Raw genomic sequence first — 26,307 nt, 5'->3', positions numbered from 1 at the left:
TTACTTAGTGATTTTAATGGAACAAATTAAATTCGAAGTAATGATACAAATGGTCAGATAAAATTATAACATCATATTGGCTACTAAATTATTTACGAGTAATAAGAAAAAAAAGGTCAGTATTTTGATTAATTCTAAAAACACGGCAAACTCGATGGAGACCAATTTAGACAAAAACATAATATTATAAAAATAACATTTTACAACGATATTATGCATACCAGAATATATTAATATACTCATATTTACCTATTAATACTCGAATCCATAAACTTTACCGTTTAGTATATGAAAAGGTCTAATAATGTTGTTTGAGACTTTAATCTCGATCAACCGTCGTCTGCACATTTTTGTTTTGAGCTTGTATTATTATAATATAATATAGAGTTTTTATAGCTTGGTTGGTGAAAAATAAAAATAAACTTTTATATCGATTGTACATTAATAAAGCAAAGTCGAGGAGGCCCATGGTACGCACAGGGGCTTATAAAAAATTCCATTATGGGTGATTGGAAAATGTTTTCAGTATACTTGCTGTGTAAAATAAGTATTAAATTATTAAAAACCTCTCGGGGGTCCCGAGGTCATGGCTGCAGATTTTCGATCCGGTCTATCATTATTTCGGTTTATGATTATGAAACGATGAAATCGTTATTACATTGGGTTTTTAATCAACAAAGCTTGTCATGGAGAATACTACTTTTCTATTTACTGCTATTATTTATTTTTTAGGACATGTTTCAAAAATCAATTTTAGTTAGGCGCGTGGAAAAAAGTTATGTAACAAGTCTTTACTTGGTGTGATTTAAATACTAGCCAAATCCTTGGATTGTATACATCGAATGACATTAATAAGGTAAAATATATATTAGCTAAACATAACGGTAAAAACAATTTTTTCCACTATATTTTAATTAGACAATTATAATTTTAAAGAGCAAAATTAGGACACTAGTATGACATAACTTAGAATGAAATCGAAATGATCACAACTGAATAAATAAATTGAGAATATAATTAAAGGAAGAAGTATGCGCAAAGAATTTTGAAAAGTTTCAAATATGTATTAATGAGACGATTCGTTAACTATGTTTTATGAAATGGTAAAATCTATCTCGTTAGTTCTTAATTAATATTTTTAAATTATTCAATTTATTGAAGTTTTAATAAAAACAGGATATATTTACTAAAAATGAAAAATGTTTTCCTGAAAAGCACAAATTTTCTTTAAAAATAAATACGATTTAAAATTTAATTGAATACATTTAAGTATTATAACATTTACCAATCATTCAATTTCATTACTTTATTTTTTTTAGTTTGGGAAACAAATATTTAAAAAAAAATTGTCCATGTATATTATAATATGTATGATAAAATATAATATGAAACCTTTTTTCTTGTATTTATCTTAAATAAATATTTGTTTATAATTCATGCTACAGTGAAATATTATTTTTTAGATTTTTTTTTTATATAATCCGTATTTATTGTAAGTAATGAATAAGTGTATTTAGCTGAAATAGTTCAAAATAGTTTGTATTTAAATTTTTAATCAAAACGTTGATGATATTATGATACAATACTTATATTTTCCTATATCGTTTATGTATGGATTCAATTACCAATAAAATATAATGTACATAATATTCTAGAAAACTATAATATATAAATGTTATAAAATGTTAAAGTATGTTAACCACGTCTAGAAAAAATAAGATTAATTATCCGATAATCATTTTCGCTAAAATATTGTATATCATGTAGGTACCAGGAAATATCCATGTGTTCTAATAACTTATTTATTAAATAGTATAAAATTATGGGAAAACCTTTTTCAAGAAGTCAACAAAGTCGTGCATTCGCAACGCATCGCAATGGTGTTTTTAATTACGATAAAGTCATACTAGCTTAAAAACTGGGTATACAATTATAATATAAATAGTACTGTCATGTAATCGATAGGTTTTTTTATCACATTTTTTTGTCTTTATTTATTTTAGTTTTTCATGAAATGCATTATTAAACATTTCTATGTAAAGGTGTAAATATTTTTCCTATCATTTATTTCACTATATTATGTACATATAAAATATTAATCATGTATATATTTAACTATTTTTTTTTCTTAATCCATTGTGTGTTATAGGTACTTTAGAAATCATTTAGTTACATATTTATTATGTAGGTTTTTGTTGTTGTTGTTTAGTTTGCAGTAAACGGAAATTCCGGGTTTATCTTCACTGCTATCAAGGAAATTCCATTTGCAAAGGTATAAATGTCACGAAAAATGTTTATACGGCTCAAATGGGATATTATGTTTGAAATTTATATACCCGTGCTGAATATAATATGTTGGAACGGTTTACTCGGTGGGAATTAGGGATATCACATTATTTATAAGCAAATCTGAACTGTACTCATCGTAACACTTTAAGTCCGAAACGGTTTGCCATTTTAAACTTTAATTTGAAGCACCACAAACGTTAAACGATAAATGAACGAGTCATCAAGACTATTGTATTGTGAAACGATGAAATTGAAATATATTATTATTTCGGATCGTTCGTGGATTTTCGAAACGTTGAAGTTTGACGAGTACACACTACAAGGTGCATAATATAATAATAATTGTGTTTGTTTCAAGCCAAAATCATGACATATTTTAGTATTTAATTTGCTGATGCTGACGAAATAGCCAAAACAACCGTTAGATCATCATCACCACGGTTGTGATAGCCTAAAATACTGTTTGTGGTTTAATATTTTCAACAGTTTTATTGAACGGTATTTATCTACAACACGACACGGGAATATTAAATTGGAATTGCGCTCTTATTTTATTTACAACATTCAACATTTTCCAATAATTGGTATTCGCATTAAGAGATAGGTACTCAGAGAGAACTCATCGTTGTCGAATGAAGTATATTTTAATGCAGGTGCGCCCAATAATATAGCATCAGTGTATTATAAAATTGTCTAACAAGTTAATAACGACATTTTATTACAGAACTCCATAACACCATTTCGAGATTTTTCAATTTTCTACCTCCGCCACAAGCAAAATAATAATATCCTGTCTCGTGTGTTAACGAATATTGTAGCACTACAGATTGCCATAACTGCAATGTGATAAATTCTTACAATTCATACAATTTTCGGAGATAAATTATAAATATAATATATATAACTTCTGTAACACTGTTATATTCGAATTACGAATAAAATAGAAGACACAAATGGCCGTTATAGGGACGGAAAGTTTAAAACATAACATTATACTGCACATTCGCGTGGTGTGAATTAATGTTTTAATCTTAGATTCCGAACGCGACCAGGGAGTTATTGGCTTGGCTTTAAAATGATGCATTGTTTTTTCTTTAAAAAACGCTTTTTGAAACAGTATAAAAGTACTCTAAAAGTTACATACATAGACCCTTTATCGATCGGAAAGTAGACACAGATGGTGCTTACACAGGTCATTGTTGTAGATTCTCACAATATTTTTTTAGGGAAATAAAAACTATACTAACGATTTGATTCACTTCGCGTGGAATTATTTCCAAAGTACATTCTGTTATGGGTCAAACGCTTCAAATGTCGCAAAGTTTCAATATTTAAATGCACATTATGTATCGTATTCAATTTCCGCAATGCGGCCAATATTTAAATAGATTGTGCATAAACCCATTTAATTTATCAACTATAATCTGTTAAATATTTGACGATGTGGCTGATGACGTCTAAACGTTGAGATCACAGATTTATGTATAAACCATAAGGTTAAACACAGAACGTTGGATTTAAATAGTTTTCAAATACTCAAAACTAAAATTGGAATGAATATGCATTGATATTATATTGTACATCTTATTTGAAATCACTAATTGAAAGCAAATATAATAAAAAAATGAATTATTTTGTACATTCCAAAAAAATAAGTAAATTTCTGACAAAAATATTATTTAACACCCAATTTATTGGGAATAAAATATTTTATTTTTATGTATATTTCGTATTAAAATATTGGCAGAGACTAAACAATGAAAATGATGTCCGTATAGCTGATGTACGCTTACGAGTATTATGTGATGAAAATTAAACTTTCAGGACATTTTATTATATATTTAACCATATGTCTGCTTACATTAAATTAATATACGAAATTGTTTGCACTGCGTTCAAAACTTTGCGAACTCATTTTTGAATGATAAAATATGTGTTTACATTACACAAAATGTCAATACCACTATATTATACATAATCAGCTCTACCGCGCTCGACGATGACGATAATAATGTTGACTATAAAATATTATGTCAACGGCCTACGGCTCCGTCGACGACGGTTGACAGTTAATATAAATGCGGCTGTCAATACATAACAGTTTCGAACGTGCTGAAATTAGTGGACTTCTGTCCACTGCATTATGTTATTATATTATAAAATATTATATTATTTATCTTCCTGTATACGGTTTAGAAGTATATTTTATAGAGTCTATATGATAGACACATTTCTACCTTTATGAGGTACTTAAACATACTATTATTTTTTTTTTTTAAATCGAATGTGATAGAATTAATATCGAATTTAATTACATTGTGGCTAAAGTGGTTTTTAGAACGTCAATTAAGAATAAATACACTATAATGATGCAAAACGTGAACGTATATCATAGTTTATTTCAACTAACTAATCAGTTATCGACACATTATACTACAATAATCAGTTTGCACACGCCCACGTGGTATTGGTCGTTTCACGCCCTTATTATTCGATTCTATTCTGCTATAGTGACAAACAATCATAATAATACTATATTATGTTTTATGCTGGTTATTATTTCTCGCGTCTTTTATATTAATATACGGAATAAGAAGACGATTATCGGCAAGGCGTGTAATCGTTATTAATATTACATTATATTTAATTCATAATCTCGTGTTATTACGGTATATTGTTGTTACTATTTAGTATTTTCATCATCATATGATTATTCTAGTAGTCGGTAATTATTTTTCTAACTAATAATATTATGATACAATAACAATAATAATATGCATAAAACTTACCTTTGTTAAACGTCTGTATAGCATCCGTGGGCAACCACTGTCGCCAATAGTGTCCCAAACTTGTGTAGTCTATCAAATGGTTTTTCAAGGCGCCCGGGTCATCGTGGCCAAGCACAGGAAACACGAACTGGCTGCTAAACGTTTGGATGAGCAGGTTAGTAACGTTCTGGATAGCCATCACGCGAGTAGGCAAGTCCACCTCGTCTGACGACACGGAGTCTCTGTAATAATTACGAACCTTGTTTAAAATATTCGAATTACAATAATTTATTAACAAGACATAACAGTTTAATAATTTGTATATTATCATATGAATATCAAGGTCACTATAATATAATATTATAATAATATAATTCAGGGCTTTAGTAGAAACATCACATTTTATAGATTCGTATATTACATTAATATTTCCTGCGTAAGTTTTACATTTTACTAAACCAATAGATTGAAGTGTGCGAGCGTCATGATATTTTTTTAGTAATGTAATAGGTAATCGTCAAAAATCAAAAGGTGTGTGGAAAAAAAATTAAACAGAAATCAAACATATTCTGTGAATAATTTACTTTGGAATTTTGTTTGAAAGTATCAAACGACATCGATTCCATAGAAAAATCGTTCATCTGTAAAAATATGTTCCTATTTTAATTCCAAGTTAAATGCATTTAATGGAGTAGTGTATTGACTCATATTAAAAAAATAAATCGTCATTTTTAGTGAGTTTTCGTATTATTTTTACTCTTGGTATTTTACTATTAATAATATATCATGTGGTAAAAATGTCATTCTGGGTTGTGTTGCTATATGAGGGACGTTGAGAACAGAAAGGTCTTAACCGAGGATGTTGCGGTGTTGCTTAATTTTTTTTTAATGAACATATTTTTTTCCCTTACGCGATTTTTTTTTCTTTCTGTAAACAATGGTTATTAATCTTTATGTGGTATGCAGTGAAGAAAAGAATTTGTTTTTCTCTGCAGTAAAACTTTTGTTCATTCCCACTAACAAGCTATTTTACGAGTATAATGTTATTTAAAATACCTTTGTGTTCACACCGTGTTGTGTAGAAAGAGCTAAAACATTATTAATGCTATTTCCAAAACATTCAGATTGCAACATAAAGGTTGACAATAATCTATTATTGAGCAATACAATTAGTTTTGTTTTTCGCTGTACAGTTTTACGTTTATATTTGATGGTGGATTTTAGTTAAGTCACTAACAGCAGTAAAACGTTGATAGTTATTTGCCGAATATTATTGTTTATTGGTTTATTTTTGCATGGGTTTAGAACGATTGAAAAATATATTACTAAGTATAAAAACGTAAATGCTGTACGATAATGCAGTTAGCTCAACTCGTGTTTACAAGTTGAATGAAACAAACACAACAACTATTAAAAAAAAAAACTTTTTGAACTGATAATCACTATATTTATGTATGGGTATAAAGTGCAAATCATATTTTTCATTACATTTTTATTTTATTTTAAATTTAATGTACAAACTGCAGTAAAACGACTGAGAGGATATTAGTTTAACAATGACATGTTTGAAATGTATTTTTTATGCCTGAAAATATTTATAAGTTTCAGTGGAGCACTTCAATTACCAGATCATAAATGTATAACATTTACTAAATTTAAAATTTTTATGTTGCAGACAGGCAAGTCTGTATTTAAATAGTGGTATGTGGGAATACATTTTTTATTGTTTAAATACTTGCAATATTATTACCTATTATATATTATTTAACGTCATTATTAGTATTGTGTGTTCAATATTTACTTCGAGTGAGTTAATATTGTTGGTTTAAAATATAACATACTTTATTTGAATATTATTAGGCATGTTTATATAAAAGGTGTACTTATTTTCTAAAACGCTATGACAAATAATCAAACTCAATTGATGGAAACACATTATAAATATTTTATTTTATTAAAATGAAAAAAAAAAACAATTGCTTAACTAATTGGTAAAACCTATATTTTTTGTAACTTCTTAATGAGTAATAAGTTATTACTTATAAATATTATTACTCAAATTAGTTATTACTAATAACTAATGAGTATAAAGTAATATTTTTATAACAAGAACCCTAATAAAATAATAATATTGGATTGATTTTGCCTGTCTAGTAACCACACACTTATTTAATTTATCTTTTAATATTCCAAAAAAAAAGTGTCAAGTTTTCTTTAACAAATTATAATTACATTTTTAAATCACGTGTTCATTTTTATTAGAATCAAAATATTAACATTCTAAATTAATGTTCTAATGCATAGAAATGATAAATATTTCATATCAATCATACAACAAAATTATTTGGTTATATTTTACTATCATTTGGTTGGTATGATGATGACAACGTGAGAGTCGCTGGATAATCATAAAAGTATTATTATGATGGTATTCCAAAGTGTTTCGAAACGAATTGTTTATTAAAATTTTTCGATTAATGCTACAAAATGGTAAACATTAATTAATAACGAAAAATGAACTCATCATGTTATTTAAAAATGTCTACACTATTACGTAATTTATGCAAATATATTATGTAGGCAATCACGTTGGCCACGTCAATTTTCATTTAAGATATCCAATAGAAGAGCGAGGTGCAAATTGATAAGTGATTGCTCATACTCAGATATTAATATCGTAGTGGAAGTAAATATCTTCTATATGAATTACGCATTGAATTATTCTTTCTAGTGTGCGATTAGTTTTTTTCTATATATTTTTGTCGGTAAAATGGTGGTTGCAAAACTATACCATTGATTAGGGTTGTCTGATTTGAGTATTCCGATTAATATTGACGTTGACATTGATGCGTGATAAAATCAGAGGAAATAAACAACAGGCTTAAAAGTATATTACAATATCGAACAATAAACCTACAAATCATCTATAAATATTTACAGCAGTTAGTGCAAGAATATAGATTTAAAAAGCCCCACGCATTGCTATACATTATGAGCCAACCTACGTTAAGCTAATTCGTGCAGTCGCGTGGTTGTTATATATATATAAATATATATATATTTTTTTTTTTGAAATATTATTATAATAATTGAATTCACGCGCATAAAAATAGGGTTCGAGAGATACACCGCAAGTTCAACATAAATAACTAGGTATATAAAAAGTTTCCGACGCTGATCGTGTTACATAAATCTTTTGTACGTGCTAGTGAGTATACGCGCACCAAATTGTTAGTTTTCAAGGGTCAGGTTTAATAAGCTATGTTAACAGGGAGGACGGAACAATTCTAGAGTTAATATAATTTACTTGAAAGGAATGGTAGGTGTGATATACGAATGCATGATGTGTGTATAAAACAATTTTCTTTTAAGAGAGAAAACATCATACATCAAGGTATCAAAAAGACATAATTTGTTGTGTTGTATATTTATTATTATTTTTCCTTAATTAAGACAATATATTGGGCAAATATTAATAATAAATTATCTGGAATACACCTAAAATGTTTTCGAAAGTATATTATAGCTGTTGTACTGTAATATAAAATAATAGCGTACATTTGAAGACTAGATGAGAGATCACAATTTCCAAAAATACCTAAGATACACATCATTATATTATCACATTAAAAACTTTACTAAAACTTATATTTAGTTAAATAAAATCATGATTCAATATCATAAGAATATATGCATTTCACAATAGGCAAAAATAAAAATGATTATTGGATTGGATTCAGTAAATAATGCTTTGAAAACATTGCTTCTATATTATAATCTTAAATAATTGAATTATTGCACCTTCTTACGTTTCAAATTTTTTCTCTATATTCAGACCGGAAAATAAAAACAGTAAGGGATGAATTTAAATGTGCCTATAAAAGATTCCACTATCACCTAAGTACTCATTCGAATTCACTCATTAAAAATTTGGTCTGTGGTACGATTCCTGGTAATCCCCTAAGACGCCTAAGTGATAATTTGTTTTTTTTTTTAAAAAACCTACAACATATTAAAATAATGATAGTAAATATAATAATCAAGTAACCATAGGAAATGTCATAATTGGGTGGCTCCTTCCAACACAATAATGTTCCTGACAATTGTACTCTTAGTATACTTAGTATATATTCTTATTGTATAACGATACAGATTGTAGGTATTAATAAAAATAACTGCATTTTAATTGATAGCTGAATATTAATATTCAACAATAAATTATAATTAAAATCATAATTTTTTCCCTCAGATATTAAGTAATAAATTTAAATTACCTAATGTTAATATTAAAATCAAGTTTACTACACGCGTTAGATTCAAATCGAGTTTACGAATAATTTAAGCTTTATTTTTATTGATCCCTTTTATTAGGTATTATATTGTACGTCACAACTTTTGTCCCTACTCTGATTAATTTTTAAATTTAATTTACTTTGTACCGATCAAACTTACAAACGTAAATTACTAGGTCCAATTCCCTGATGTTATTAAATTATTAGTAAACTGGGATATTTATTAAATTGATAACTCTGGAATTAATACTGTCATCAATTTAAATTATTGTAAACATACAGAATGTTTTAGTGGAATCTAAATAACAATTAAAAATTAATTACTTTAGATAAAAATTATACATTATAGTTTATTCATAACTCTTGTATATTTTGATCACTGAAATTATATTAAGTCTAATTATAAAATGCATGTATGATTTATAACGGAATAAATATCTTAATTACGTTTTGTTTATGTATATATGCAGGTATAGGTACGAATACGGGACACGGGTTCTACTGCATTTTAGTTTTAAATTACAATGTTTATTATAGTCATTATTTCATTATATAACATTATTATTTTAATTTATAATTTCAGAAACGGATTTAAATTAAACGTATTAGCGCAGAATTTTGAAATAATCTCAAGTATTCGAGCAAAAGTTGAGAATACCAATTTAATCTAAGAAACTAAAATAAATGAAAATATAATTAAAGATGTAATTTCATCTAGAACGAAATTTAGATATATTTACCAATAATGTTGCTTGTAAATTATTAATAACATAAAAGAATTAGCCTACACATAAACACCAACAAACCCAAGTAAATCGGAACTCATCTAATTGAACGTTCTGAATGGAGGTGAAATCCATAGAACTCCAACCTTATCCAATGATATTACTTTTTAAACGTGAGTTCACTATTTAAATCGATTCGTAATATAAAAGGTCATGGGATTAAGTTTCATATAATTTAGGTCACTAAATGAAATAGTCCTTGAAAAAATGAGGTAATAAAGATACTAATATTTAGCTCAGACATTACGTCAAGCAAAAAAATTAGATTGAAAGTGAAACTCAATACAGTATAAGAGTAAAAGACATTAAAATTTTCGGTTTTGTATAACATTCATATTATATACCGACTACTATGTATTGATTCCAGGCCATTGAATCGTATTTCCAAATAAATTCAACCGAATAAAAACCTAGTAGCAAATATTATACGTATTATTATTAGATACATGGTCTCATCGATATCATCCAACACGACTATATGGCTGTGGAATAAGCAACTTAGCGAGCAAAACGAGTCGCTTAAATCGATTGTATATGCAGTCGTTATGACAGATTAGAACAAACCACATGCGGAGTAACCTTCTCGCAGTTAAACACTCGATGACAGAATGCCGATCAAACGAAGAAGAAAGAGAAAAACTAAATATACCAACGAACTTATACGAAATAATCGGACCCGACTGTCAACCTGAAAAAATCATGTCATTCCTCAGGATAACCGAAATAGACAAATACATTTAAGTAGAATAAATATAGTCAACAGCCATAAGCCTCAAAGTTCCCTTAATCAATAAAAAAAAAGATTAGAACAAATTAAAACAAATCCATATTTTGGACAATGATATATACATCACGTATCTACTGTGGTATTTAGATTCATCGGAATTTTCGTAATAATGTCACATAATTGAATGTAATGTAAGAATTATAAGAAAACGAACTATCGCTTGACATTTAGTTAAAAATTGTCTTCGGACTGTTACATTACCACAGTTTCACAAACTATTAACCCCAAAATCTCAGATAAAAGCGGTTAATGTATATTGAAAAACTTGAGTACCTATTTTCCCATTATTATCGTTTATATTATCCAACTGAAACATTTGAAAATTACCAAGAAATATGAAATATTTAATATATTACGAAGATGTATTAGGTTACACCAGGGAACTCCAAATGGAACATTTAATAGTATAGGTAAATAACTATTACTACATTATAAATCATACGAGAAACGAGTACGACATAAATTGTTTTGACAATCTGAAATCGCTCAGAAGTACCATCAAGAAACACAAACATTAATTTTCTACGAAAACCCGCAACAAGTTCTAAGGTTTTAAATATGACGGGATGGTTTACAGTATCAAATGCTTTTTTCCGTATGATATAGATACCGAGTTTTATCTTGAAAACTATATTAACTATAATAAGGGGACATCGATGGTAAGTATATCGTTTTTAAACATGTTATTTATCAATCACAACAGTTAATTTAATTTTTTACTATACGAAAATAAAGTGCAGTCCCAAAAAGTATTAAATCAAATTAATTGACTTATAAATTGTTGATACAATTTGATACAGAATGCCATAAAAATTAAATATAATAAAAAAAAAAACAATTTTCCGTTATTAGTGTTATTACAAAATCAATAATAATAATATAACAATATAACGTGTTATTGCGATTTAAATCATCTTAGCGAAAGGGTGATATTATTATGTATGAACAATTTTTGTATCATAACTGAATTGATATAACGTCTAATTCACTCGATTGATTGTTATATCATAATAATAAAATATTGTATTCGAAATACTCTTACAATTCCATTAAATAAATAAATCTCTTAAAACACTTTTCTCCATCAAAATATTAATTGTGTATTGTTATCAATAATACTCGTGACGAGGTTTTTTATTATTATTATTCAACTTAGGTATAATATATCAAAAGTCAAAAACATTTTACGCGTTATACGACTAATGAAACGAGACTAGTGCTGTAGCAGCAGGTGCCGCGGTGAAAAATAAAAGGATAAGTATACTGAAATTAAATACTCGGCAGGACATTGTCATGGTCTCGTTTTCTTTGAAAGATAATTTTTTGTAAAAAAAAATCGAAAAAGTTTCGAATTGGCACTGTACATTGTTGTCGATCGCTACATACTATCTACGAACTGGTCCAATCGGACGACAACTTTTCACGACGTTTTCTGGGTTCATGATGAGTCTCGGCGAGAATAAACTTTCAGCCACACGTCGAGTGTGATGAAAAGAAAAATAAACGCGTAACCTAACGTATAAAGTATATCGCGTTGTATTACCACCGCTTGTTCTGGAACCATAAAATATATTATGTTATAATATATAATTCACCGTCACATATATAAACACCGCCCAGACGATCTCGTTAAACGCATTTACTGCGCGATAACAATATTATGACGACATTATATTCACCATTAAACGATAAAAAAAAAAATACTTGCGGCAAGTCTTATTGTCGTCAGCCTAAACGAAAGCGCCGGTCGTGTCGTCGCACATTTCTCTCTCTCTTTCGGCCGAACGACACGTGGCCTCTGGGACATGAAAACTTACTGCTTACCTAACCTATTCGTCTTTTAGTGTTCGGTTTCCACGTATTTTGGGGCACGGTACCACGCCGACAGCATAATAACAATATTATTATTACTACTATTAATACTATCACCACCGTTATTGTTAACGTTTACTGCCACCATAAAAAAAATGTTTTCTAGTCGCAATTTTTTTTTTTTTTTGCTCACCATAATTCTACTCTTGGAGCATCGACAGATAAAACCATTATGACGTTATACATGTACCATATACGTTATTCACATCCTCCTATCCAACCACACTACCTATACATTATTACCGTGTCTCGTACTCTGCCGACCGGTAAGGATAGTTTCGGTACCGTCAAACTAGACCTCTGGGAAGTATTAACCATATTATAAATATATATTTGCCACGTCTATTTTCAGTTTTTGGGACGCGTTCTGTTTATCGTCTTTTACGGTGTGGACACGGACCTCGACCACCACAACATCACCGTAAATATTATTTTATATTATACCCTGTAATGCATTATAATATTATCATGGCGTTGCGGCTACGATACGAATTGAAAAAAAACCAGTTTTATAACGAATAAAATCATTCACGGTACCGACATCATAATATAATATTACATGAATATAAATCAATTCTAATATGTATATATTATATAATAATTTCTTGGGTTACAAAAACATTCCAATTAAGATTCCACATTAAAATTATATTTTAATATACAGTTCTGATATTTAAATCATGTATACAAAAGTAAGTACCAAGTTTTAATTTTCAAAATATAATATATTTTATGTTTTTAGTCAGCTCCTCTAAACTACTTTTGTTCAAAAAGTAATTGCCTCTTTCTAAAAGAAATTGTTAAGAATTTATCTTAAAATAGTTATACATGTAAATCACGATTTATCTGGAAAGTTCCTATGTTATTAAACCTCATTTTTTAATGACCATTAATAATAGGTTTATAATATAATATAATATAGTGGCTGTGAAGATTAGTAAACTATTAATTATTCTCATAATATATTAAAATTTATGACATTATGTATGAAAAAATTGAGTTGAATAAGTAATTTACTTAAATATAATTTACCAGCATGTATTCAAAATATTTTCTTTACTACTCAAAATTAAATAACTTATAAATTACTCATTTGAAAATAATGAGTTGGAATCGTCGAAAGATACCCTTCATATGGTACAAAATCTAAAGAAATTAGAAATAAAGTCTTCAAATACATATTTGAAAATTGTAAAAATCAGAATATTAATATACACGAGTAAAGGATAAAAAAAGTAACGGTGAGTGTGCTCAGGATTCCCCTTTTTATATTTTATTACTTCTATTTTAACGATATGTATATAATAATATTTGTTTAAAATATTCGTAACCTTTAACATATTAACGAAAACGTGACATTATATATTAACATTTAATATAAAAATAAATATAATCCCTATTGGCTATTCATCATGCAGTTTTTTGTAGAGTTATCTAAAGGTACCAACATAAGCACATAAGTAAGTAAGTAAGTTGTAAACTGATATGTATCTGTTGAAAGTTTCATTCATGAACATTGTTCTAGTAGAAAAATTACATACATTTATTCATAGACAACTATATGGATGGCCATATCTACCAACTATAGGTGCACCTGTAGTTAGACAAAGATGGGTTTACCTTATAACTTGAAATGTTTGACATTTTCTGGTAGTTTCAGAAAATTTTATAAATCTCATTTTCTAGACAATATTGCAACTGTAAAAAGTTCACTGGTTTGTTAAAAAAAATATTACGTTATAGAGAATGAAGTTACGTGAAGAACACGTTTCTAGTCACCTTCTACTTAGTTCATACTTTACAAACAACACAATTATTTCGTTTTTTTGGTCATTAAAATAATAGTTAGCTTACCTATATTATTATTATTGTAAAATTATTATTATATTAATTAATATTATAATATTATATAGTCGATTTAGTCGAATAGAAGTTGAATGAATACTATTTTTAAGTTAATTTGAATATTAAATTATTTATTTCTATAATTATCCGAAAAATCAAAAAACTCAATGAATTGAGAATTTAATATTCCAAATAATTGTTTTGAATTTTATTTTATTTTAAACTTACGGTGATCTGCGCTAAGTAATCACTGTGTTTTTGTATTTATAATTCAAAGGCTATTCTCCAATCCTCGTTTAATATACTCGTTTATAAAGTCAAGTGATCTTTTTTCTCGTGTTATTTAAGTATCAATGTTATTTTATAGGTATATAATATATTATGCTATATATGACCTACGATGCCGGCAGTTATAACACTTTCGAAATAAGTTGTTTATTTTTGAGGGGAGAAATTGTTGATTCATTTCGTGCAACTTTATTTTTAATGCAACTCATAACACGCACCCGGATCGATGGTGGTAAGTCACCGTCAGCGTGCAGCCTATCCGGATCAATGTCATGTCTGCGATTTTTTTTATGATGTAATAACAATTTTTATAACTCATTGTTATAGTATAAGGTATTCATTTTTCTCCATTATACAAAATAATTTTAAAAAAATTCTACATACAAAATGCAATATAATAAAAATATTTCACCAAAAAATCAACTTTAAATTAATGTCGTTATAATACCTTAAAATTTATTTTACTAAAAAAACAATTTTACAATATTATATGCAAGTAAAAATCGTTTCAGAACTGGATATTCTCGAGAGTAAAATTGAAGATTGTTATGCTAACTCGATGAATTTATCGACAAAATTAATTGGCCCATTTTATACGCATGTGCAGATAATAATATAGGAATATTATATGAATAGAGCAGTTTATTAAGTATTGATAAAAACGACGAATCATTTTAAACGATCATTCATATAATTTATACGATATTATACATATTATAAATTTATATATCTATTAATTTACGTACATCCAAACAATCAATAAGGTAAGTAGTATCACACTTCTAAACTAAAACGCCAAGTTGTTGCCGTTTGAATGTACAATAGCGTAGGATTGAAATTATTATTAGGTAATTTAACTTTTGCATTAAAACTTTGAACTGCGATTGCGGGCCACTTATCACTTTCCTAAATTTGGATACATTATAACGCCCATTGAACGAATTCAAGTACAAAAATAATTAAAATATTAAAATGAGTATTATTATATAATCGTGTTTTCGAAATTAATTTTATGAAACAAACAAAATAGTAAGTTGTAATTGATGTTTAATATTAAAATGTAATCGTTTTTAGCTATAATATTTATAACACAGACACAACCTGCAATGGAATAATATGATTAATTTTCAAATTTATCATACTATCCGATGTGTATTATTTTTTTACCAACATTTTAGAGATGTGAGTGTTGTAAATTTACTATTTATTATATATATATATATATATTCATAAACTTATAATAAACAACAATACAATAATTATTGTACCAAACATATTTTCTATGTTATCGAAACTATTACATAACAGTTAAAACTTAAAAGTGAATAAATCAAAGTGCTTTGACTTATAAATTCAAAAATACAGGAGATGATGTATTAATTTTGTTAACTTTATATTAAATATAAAAAAAAAGTTAAATTTGTTAATCATAGACAACAATAGAAATAATATTCGTATTTACTGATAGAAAAGATAGCTCTAAGATACTTATAGTCTATTATTTAACCTTAGATCCTCAATCACTATTTTTACAATTCTAATGGTAAATTTACTATTAAAGTTAACGATATTTTTCACGTAAATTCTCCATCTCTACAAAGTTGACTTGTTGTGCTTTTTAAATACATAATTTAAACGTAACCATTATGCTATTCGACCAAATAATATGTAAAATTCAAAAATTATAAGGGAAAATAATATGTTTGACAATATTGACTGAATTGTTGACACGCGATTAATAATGAATGTTTTGTATTTTCATGGTTATTTTCATACAACAGTCCACGGTTAGAATGACATAACTTGACGATGGTAAATACACATGTGTACATAACGCATAAAACAAACATCGTTTGCACAGAAACCCAGTGACTCAATGCCTGGTTCTAATATATACAATATCGTAATACACCTTTATCTACGTCAATATAATATATATTATGTGATCCCAGTTCATTATATGCGATAGTGGTGAGTCAACATTATTATTGTCACATTTGGTGTGATAGTGTCCAAGGTCACGTATCCTATTTTATTTTTTTTTTAGTTCCGTCAAACTACGCGATAAGTTGTCGTTGTATGGATTTGCTCAGGTATATGTGAGCTAAATATTTTTGTGAGGTATTCGTTAAAAAAAAATATGACTCTGAGCTGGTAGATAGGTAATGTTTTATAATAAGTGTTTAAGAGCTCAGCGAAAATCCTGGGTTTTGCCCGAAAATCTCTTAAACCAATCGTATTTAACCTATTTAAAACCAAAACCTAAAGCTATCTATAACCAATGTATAATACCTGTGTAATAATATATGACGTATGCAATAATGCAAACAGTTTATATTGTTAAAGTGTACTAAAAATGGTTTAACATAATATACATCTTCGAAATCACATAAAACCTTCTAATTAGATTTGTTTTTATAGTATAAATTTTGGGTTAATAATTGGAGCTAAGGTAAAAACCAACTACTTACATGCCAATACTCAAAATTCTAAAGAAAGCCACGTTTCTGGTGAATCGTAAAATAATAGGTAAGATGCAATTTCTTAGTTAGTCCAAATAATAATAATAATAAAAAACGGGTAAGTCGTGAATGTCGCTCTGCTGTACAGTAGGTTACAAGAGGGTACTGTAATGGATGGAATTAAATTTGAATCCAATGATATTATATCATTGTATACGAAAAACGATTTTGAGCGGAGACGGTTTATCTGTTTAGAATATATTATAGATTATTAAAAATTTTCAAATCTTATTTTTTTATGAATTTCTAGCTTACAATAATTTGTGAATTTTCGTGATTTTTTACTATGTTGTCAAAATTAAAATTTGAATGCTTGTAAAAAAAAATTGTGACTATGTATTTCTTTTATTTTTTAACTTCTATACTAAAAATATGTTAGGAGCCTTGCATAAAATTTTCAAATCTTAGATTTAAAAAGAAAAACTTTTATGAATTTCTATCTAAGATAATTTGATCATTGCCGTAATTTGTACGTATTTAGTCAAAATTTGAACTTTAAATGCTTATAAAATAAAATCATGCCTATATATTCTTAATATTTTTCAACTGCTATTGTTACAAATGTGTCAGAAGCCTTGTATTAAATTTTCAAGCTTTTCTACCCAACAAAAACATTTTTATTGATATTAATAGAAAAAAAAAAAAAATTAAAAAGTTAAAAAATTAAAATATCAGTAAACAGCTCAAAAAAAATCAAAATATTTTGAAAATTATATCAAATATAAAATATGCTTATATACTTAAACATTCAGTGAAAATGTCAAGTATCTTTGATCATTTGTTTTAGAGTTCCACCAAAATAAGAAAATCACTAAATGTGAAATCCAGTGGAAATCCAATGTTGTTAAAATGTAAATCTTAAACGCTCATAAAAATTTAATTTGAATTTCTAGTGGACATTTTTTTTTGCGATAGTGCATAAAATTTCCTGTTTTTCCTTAATTTTTAGTTTGTTTATCCCGATTATTTAGAAAAATATTTTACTTTTGACCTCCCAAAGTACCATCTAGATTCACTTTCTGATCGAACGAGGTACTGAAATCAAAAATCGAAGCACTTTTACTGCACATAAACGTAATGACAGATACACAAAAAAAAACATACATCATGGTAAAATCAATACATTCCTTGCTCCGCTCAGAATCTAAAATACACAGCACTGTTCAATAAATATGTATAGTGTATGTATGTTATTATCCTCTCCAGTATGTTATAGTTTATACCTGGTCGTGATGAGAACGTACGTCACACGAATCTAGAAGGAGGGGAGGGGGTTCGTTTCCGTCAAAAAAAAAAAAAATGAATTAATTGTTATTTGACCTCAACCCGGAAGCTGTGTTACTTATGTTAAACTTAGGCGTCCAGAATATATTGGTAATATTATGTCGTTTAGTCTACTTGTTTTTAAATCATTATTTTTTTTTGGTTACAGTGGTAAGAACTAAGAAATAGATTCAATATAGTTCAATATTGTTTATATAATCAAAGAAACATTTTTATGATAAGAAAACAATAATAAAATAAATACGTAAAATTATACATTATCCAACCAAAAAATTTATACTTGATATTTCTACACATTTCACATTAATATAGACTTTGAAAGCTTTAATGACTATACATTATTATGTTAGTGTTAAATTATGAAGAGACCGAAGAGAAATAAATAGAAAGTAGTTTGCAAAAATGTTAAGTATAAGTTAAAATAAAAATAAAAACCAAAATACGAATTCAATGAATATGTGTTCACAAACCTGTAAGCAATTAATTGATTACTACTAATACGAGAAATCAGTACTGTTTGGAAACACTGATTATCCGGGTTAAAATTAAAAAATATATTAAAAACTTGAATATGGGGTAATAGAACAATTAAAGCGTTTCGAATATACAGGGTGTCCCGCGAGGATTTACCCATTGCGATATCTCACGAAATAATGGAGATATCAAAATTCTGGTTTTATAATAAGATTCACAGGGTTAAGAACTACGATTATTTCATTTTTAAATTTATTTTAACGTTTTTATAAAAAATATATTTTTTTATTTAATTATTTCCAAAAAAATGAATGTTAGCCATTGTGTAGAGTTTATTTGTTTCAAATTATTGACGTTTCAAAATTTTATTTCCATTAATTTCCTGATTTTTGATATTTTTTTTCTAGTTTTGTAGAAATAAAATATGATTATAAATTTATAACTATTAGGAACACGGAAAGTATTCACCCGACAGTATGGGAATGCGCGTGGCACGGCGGGTCACATGTTTGATAACATTATGGTGTTAATAATTCGCAATTTTTCTCGAAACTAAAAAAAATATTAAAAATCAGGAAATTAATGAAAATAAAATTTTGAAACTTCAATATTTTCAGAAAAATAAACTCTAGAAAACGGCTATTTTTAAATTTTTTTGGAAATAGTTAAATATGAAAATACTTTTTTAAACTGTTTTACCAAAACATTGAAATAAATTAAAATATGAAACAATCGTAGTTCTTATCCCAGTAAGATTTATTACAAAACCAGAATTTCGATATCATCATTATTTCGGGAGATATCGCAATGGGTAAATCTTCACGGGACACCCTGTAATTCTAAATATACGTGAGCTTATCAAACAAATAAACAAGAAAAAATTATGTCATCGCATTATAACAATATATTATTTTTATTGTTGTTCACTGAGTTGCGGATTCAGACATTTTATGAAAAATTTCTAAATTCTAAACTACGGGAGAGGGGTTGTTTTTTCCTTTGGAAAGTAACGAATCCTTCGTATTATATTATTATATTATTGTTATACAATTTATACTTTTATCCCGATTCACACAACAATTCCATAAGATCGAACAATACAGATTCCGATTACATTATATGCACAATAAGTGCACTATGACAAACGAAATGTTTTGTTTGCACAACGCAGGGTATGTTGTACGTCATATATACAGTTTATTTTGTTACGATTCATACAACATGATTAACAACATCGTCGAATGACGTGAGAAAAAGAAACGATTTCAAAAAGTATAAAAACACACAAATACACATACATTTACAAGAACACAAATTGCTGTATTACACTTGTGACTGAAACCACGCGACGATGACAGATCGAAGTGGTTTGTTTAAAAAAAAAACAAATTATTGAACTCAACGTATAAGATATTATACTGCATGATTGTTTTAACTGTTATCACTCATAATATAAAGATGTATTACCGTCTATTAAAAAAATGATTTTAATATTAGTATGCAGGTAATCTGAAATCACTATGAGACAATATTGTATTGAAAAAAAATTATATTTTACTACTTTTCATTGTTTTGATTTTTTTTTCTTTTCGAAAATATGTAGCAATAATATTTTCAATAAAGATAATACTTATCTAGATAACGGTTGCTTTGTGCTTAAAGAATCACGTCATTGAATATATTTATATTTATATGTATATTATTATTTGCATAATCGTACTGCGTAAGTAGAGCTGCAGTAGGTACTCAGTATTACGCGACTTCGGGTCTAAACAACGTTAACTAAATACAAATATACTATAACAAGTTAACCTTTTTGCAGTAATTTTACGAAGAAAATTAGTCGTTATTATATCAATCTACAGCACGTATTGATTAAACCACCAAATCGTAAGACTTAAATAGAAAACTGTACTTACATTTATATATTGTTACTATAAACTATATTATTATTATGTACTTTCTCAGAAAATAACGAGTCTCCCTATAAAATAAGTAATCTACAATTTTTATTCTTTCAGTAGTTTTTATCAATTTTTTCCGTATATAATAATATATAAATACAGTATGTATACTTTGTGTGTAGTTAAATAGAGTTGAATAAAGAAACGGTACTGTATACCATTATGTAATTGCCTATGTGTCTTACATATTTAGCTGAAAGTATATTGTATACGGAACGTGCACTCTTTACATGCACAATATTCTTAATGAATAAAACATAATGGAAAGTCGTCGCTTGGTGAAATAAAAATACTGTTCGTGAATACAAAAAATGGATAGAATATGTGATTTTTTTTTAGATCGCATATAGTTCAGTATACGTACAAAATACAACAAACAATGAAAAAACAACACATAAAGTTTACAGAAATATTTTCATTTCATGTATTGTATTTTTTGTGAATTTTTCGTATACGTAAGATTTATCTATTCTTCCACCCCTTAAAAAAACAAAAATAAATAAATACACATTTATTGTAAAATTATAATATTATGAATTTATGACGTGTCAGTCAATAAAAAAAGTCAACTCACGTTTAGTTAAATAAACTTTATGAACTTTGGGTAACGTAACTTAATACTAATTAACAAATACTATATTATTAACTTTAAAAGCTTACAGACAATATGGAGAAATTCACTAATTAAGCTAGATTAAAATATTTTTGATTAACTTCTTTTAATAACCATCCGAGTCACGCATGATGTTTGTACAACTTTCAAATATTTAAATAATATTACCTATTTATGTATATATTTTTTTCAAAATGTTTCATTCTATTTCTTATTGTTGCATCACACAATAGATGTTCTAATTTAGGAAATTACACGTTCAAGAAAACTAAATACTTATAATATCAAGGAAAATTTGGTTTTTGTTTATTTTATATAATATAATCGTAAACAGCATGATTAAAAAACGTGAAAGGCTTAAGGTTAGTGAAAGTAATTAGCAAAAAGTTTTAACTGTTTAATGTTTTATCGTTATGACTCTAATGATAAACTTTACAGTGTATAATATACGTATAATATATTTATTTGTGTAGGTACTCGCTAGAAAAACCAATTTAAATGTATTTCATTGCTAAATAATAGGACCCATTAAGTTTTTCAATATATTATTTTTATCACATATTGTAAAGACTTTAATAGATTTTTTCCTGAAAAAAGTCTCAATGATGAAATTATAAACACAAATATATACCTATAACTAATTATAAAGAATATTTTGCAAAATTACTGGTCAAAACAAATTAATATAATATAATAATCAAAAATCAAAATAAAGCACAAATCCATACTCACAATCTAGAACTTTGAAAAAAAATCAAAATAATAATATACTTAGTAGTTTCACTCAACTTTAAACACGAACAGCTCATGAAAAATCTACCACCAAAAGATTGCCTTTCATTCGAAGTTACCTTTACCATAAAAAAACTGATGATATAAGCCTTATATTAATATTATAAGTATTATAAGGCATATCAAATGAAGGAGAAAGAGTAAAACATAATATACCAACGAAACTACATGAAATAATCGGACTCGGATGTCAGTCAGAAAACGTCATATTATTCCGCAGAGGCATCTACATTTAAGAGAAACAAAAACAAATACTTAAAAGTAAAGTCTTCCCTATATTATTTAAAACGAATAAGTAAAAATATAACGAAAAATAATGCGTAAGTAATTGTAACCGAAACCAATGATCAATTATTAAATTATACTTATTTTTGTTTTGTTTTATTTTTGTTTCGTTTTGTATTCTAGATACGTAAATTCATTTACCTACTTCATTTTTACCCATTTATTGTATATAAAAAATACCACATACAATTTATTATTAACTGAATAAAGTTATATGCTAAAATTTTAAGCACGTATAAATCAATAACCACCGTGTATATATTATTATGTTTTCGTTACAATATTATAAACTCTTTTTGATAAAATATACAAATCTATATTATTATGAATAAACAATGTGACGATTTTGACTTTTAATTGAAAATGCACTATACTAGAAAAGTTTTTTAATATAGTCACCGGTTGAGACCAGCGCGTATTATAAGTTTTACTATAGAGACGCGGTTGACTCGAGATGGACACGAGCCAAATAAATTCTCGTAAATAGCTTTATATATACGTATAGTATATACCATTACACGTACAAAACCCCGTATCCTATACTTGGATATGTAATCCTTTACATTAGATGCGATCTCATAAGGTCGTCGTTTTGTGTACGTGAACTATTATCCCATGTGGACACTATTCACTGTATCCCGAGGAGTAATATAAGATTACCTACCTCTCCACCGCTCCAACGCTATGCCGACCACACGACCCGTCACCGCGTTCCCGTATATTATATATCTTGCTCTTGTTAATAAATTAATAATATGTGTACATCCGTAAACTTTACGGTGGAGTGTTATTATTATAGTGGGGCACATAACGTTGTTGAATACGACGTATTCAAACGCACCCGAGTATATTATAATCCCGTGGTGTGTGAAACTCCGATGGTACGTTCAATCTAATTACTTCGTCCGTGTGTAGGAATGGCAACACTAAATATAATAACACTACGTAGGTACCTACGTATATATAGCTACTGTGTTCAGGTGTACAATATAATATTATTAGAACAATGTGCGACGTGTGTGTCTGTAACAATACGCTCTAAACGCCTGCACAATAGGTAGGTACTGTTCCACTCGATACGTATCAGAATTTGTGATATGTTTCGTGTTGGCACCCAATCACATTATGAGTGTCATTATTTGAGAATAGATGATAAGGATATTTTCTGTATGAAGATAAAAGATTATATTAATAGGAATTTATCTATAAAAAAAATCTAAAAGCATCTGGTAAAAGATAATCGCGTTTTTATCTAGATAAAACGAAAAGCTAAATAATAATAATAATAACAGAAAAGCTATATTATGCATTTTTAAAACGAAAAACACGCCATCACTACACTGATATATCTACCTTAATAATTACTGTCATGGATTTAAAATTGGTTATAAGTTGATACTATTATAATACATTAGTTCAATTTTATTATTAAAACTAATTATTTTATACAAATATTGTATTTATCAATAAAATATACATAAAAATAATGAAATAATAATAACTGTAGATAATTAATTACATTCTATACGACTGTAGTTTTCATTTGTTACACAGGTAAATATAGAGCTACGTTTACATTTCTCTCTATATATTATACATATTATTGAGAAATAGTATGATCAAAATAAATAAGTATCAACATTGCTGATTCAACTATTGACCTTACCGAGATTTAATAGAATGTTTAGAAACGATGAGATCAATTTTTATCCCAAATTGTCAATATTATAAGCAATCGTATTATAATATAATACAATAATTTCACTTCGATTGATTAATATTTATTACATTTCAAAAGGTAAAGCATTATTAATAAAATATTTCAAATTGAATATAACTTTGATAAACCGTAATGATAATATATTTTAATCATTCAGTGCAAATATTAGAGACGCATTGAATGTATTTATGCCACAGAAAACTAATGACATACATTTATGGATTATATCATATTAATCAAAACTGTTGACTGTATGTAGAATTATTATATAGAATCATCGCAAAATAAACTATAATGTTGTTTATTCTAATTTGTTCGGGTTCAAAATGAAGATTTTTAGATTTTAGCTGTCATGATATTAGAATTAATATATAGAGTAAGTCTATATTTTTGTAAATTGTGTATAAAATTGATTGAAAACTTGATTTACTATGTGTTTCAAAAATGTTTTTCATAACATATTAAAAACATAAATATACCTCAATAAATTTCAACTTTATAAGTAGACTAGTTGATCCCCGTGCACTTTGTTTCCCGTTAAAAATACCAACTCTATAATTTGATTCAAAATTTGTGTTTAATTCGTCGTTTAATACTCAGGTAGTCATGTTCAAAACTTCCAGTGGATGACCGAACTGATGTCGGTTTAGGAATTGTAGGTACAACTGTTTTTCCACTAGTACAACATAGTCCATGAGTTTCAGCCTTTAATTTATTTGCTTAGCATTTGTTGCACATTTTGTCTATTCTACCAAAATCAATATCATTTAGCACAGAATAGTCAAGGTTACAATCATAAGCAAAGGTAGAATTCAAAAAAATGTATGGCCTGCAAGTTCTATTCATTATTGATAGTGTATTTTGTTGAGCTAGTTGATGGAAACGTTAAATGCTTGATTCTCTAGCTTGGTTTTTTTAAATGATTACTCATTGAGTAACCAATTTAAGCATATATTCGTCGGCTGTTTCATTTTTGAGCAAAAGTCGCAGCCGTTTTGCTGTAGCAGACTGCCGAGAAAGCTGAGTTATTTTTCTAGGCATAATACAAACGTAGAAAGAACCAGTGAAATAATACCCAATATAAAATTACTATAAGATCATATAATGTGCCGCTCAAATCAGATTGAGTGTGTACAACTAATTAAATAAAAACAATACATCGTATTAATATTACTATGTATTTTTTTTTAAATATCCCACTGTCTAAAATTAAGCACTCATTTATTTTAACTATAGTTAATATTCATCTTTCCATAATCTTGTTAAAATATTATATACTGTAATTCACTCTATACCTCAAGGAAAAAACTAATTAAATTTACAAGATCATCTCATCTCGTTCGAAAAACATAATAATTTGTAGAAATAATATTTTACCAATACTCATCGATTCTGTATGAAAAAAAAAAAGAAAAAACAGAAAGTATAAAAACGTTGTAAAAATAATACATGAATGCAAGTGATTTTGTTTGCACAAATCATTGTATAAAAACAAAAAATCAATGTTTTATTATTTGTTTTTTATGCATTATACGATTACTAGTTGTGCAAGAACTTTTATTAAAAATAGTAACGCAAATTTTTTTTTATTATTATTATAGTTTCAACTGGACGAGAAGTTCACGGCGTTACATTGTAAGCATTCAAAGATTCAAAGCATTTTATAGCACGAATTGTGCGTAGTTGATGTGTTAAGAGTTGCTAACATTAAAAACCATACGGATGGC

At 27.3% G+C, this 26,307-nt stretch overlaps 1 protein-coding gene across 2 annotated transcripts in view; it reads right to left on the bottom strand.

The window, feature by feature from the left end:
• Positions 1-26,307, bottom strand: part of LOC107162101 (cyclic GMP-AMP phosphodiesterase SMPDL3A) — a 199,974-nt gene that overhangs the window by 70,162 nt on the left and 103,505 nt on the right. For both annotated transcript variants that reach the window (XM_089229080.1, XM_015508832.2), the window contains exon 6: positions 5,079-5,299. In XM_089229080.1, the coding sequence (XP_089085206.1) occupies positions 5,079-5,299 (221 nt within the window). The remainder of the gene's footprint in view (positions 1-5,078; positions 5,300-26,307) is intronic.

The sequence above is a fragment of the Diuraphis noxia genome, unplaced genomic scaffold (assembly GCF_037042655.1).
Source record: "Diuraphis noxia isolate RWA-SAM2 unplaced genomic scaffold, SU_Dnox_SAM2 contig0005, whole genome shotgun sequence".
Classification (NCBI taxonomy): Eukaryota; Metazoa; Arthropoda; class Insecta; order Hemiptera; family Aphididae; genus Diuraphis; species Diuraphis noxia.
Note: the sequence above shows the minus strand (reverse complement) of the source record. Positions and strands in the feature narration are given on the sequence as shown.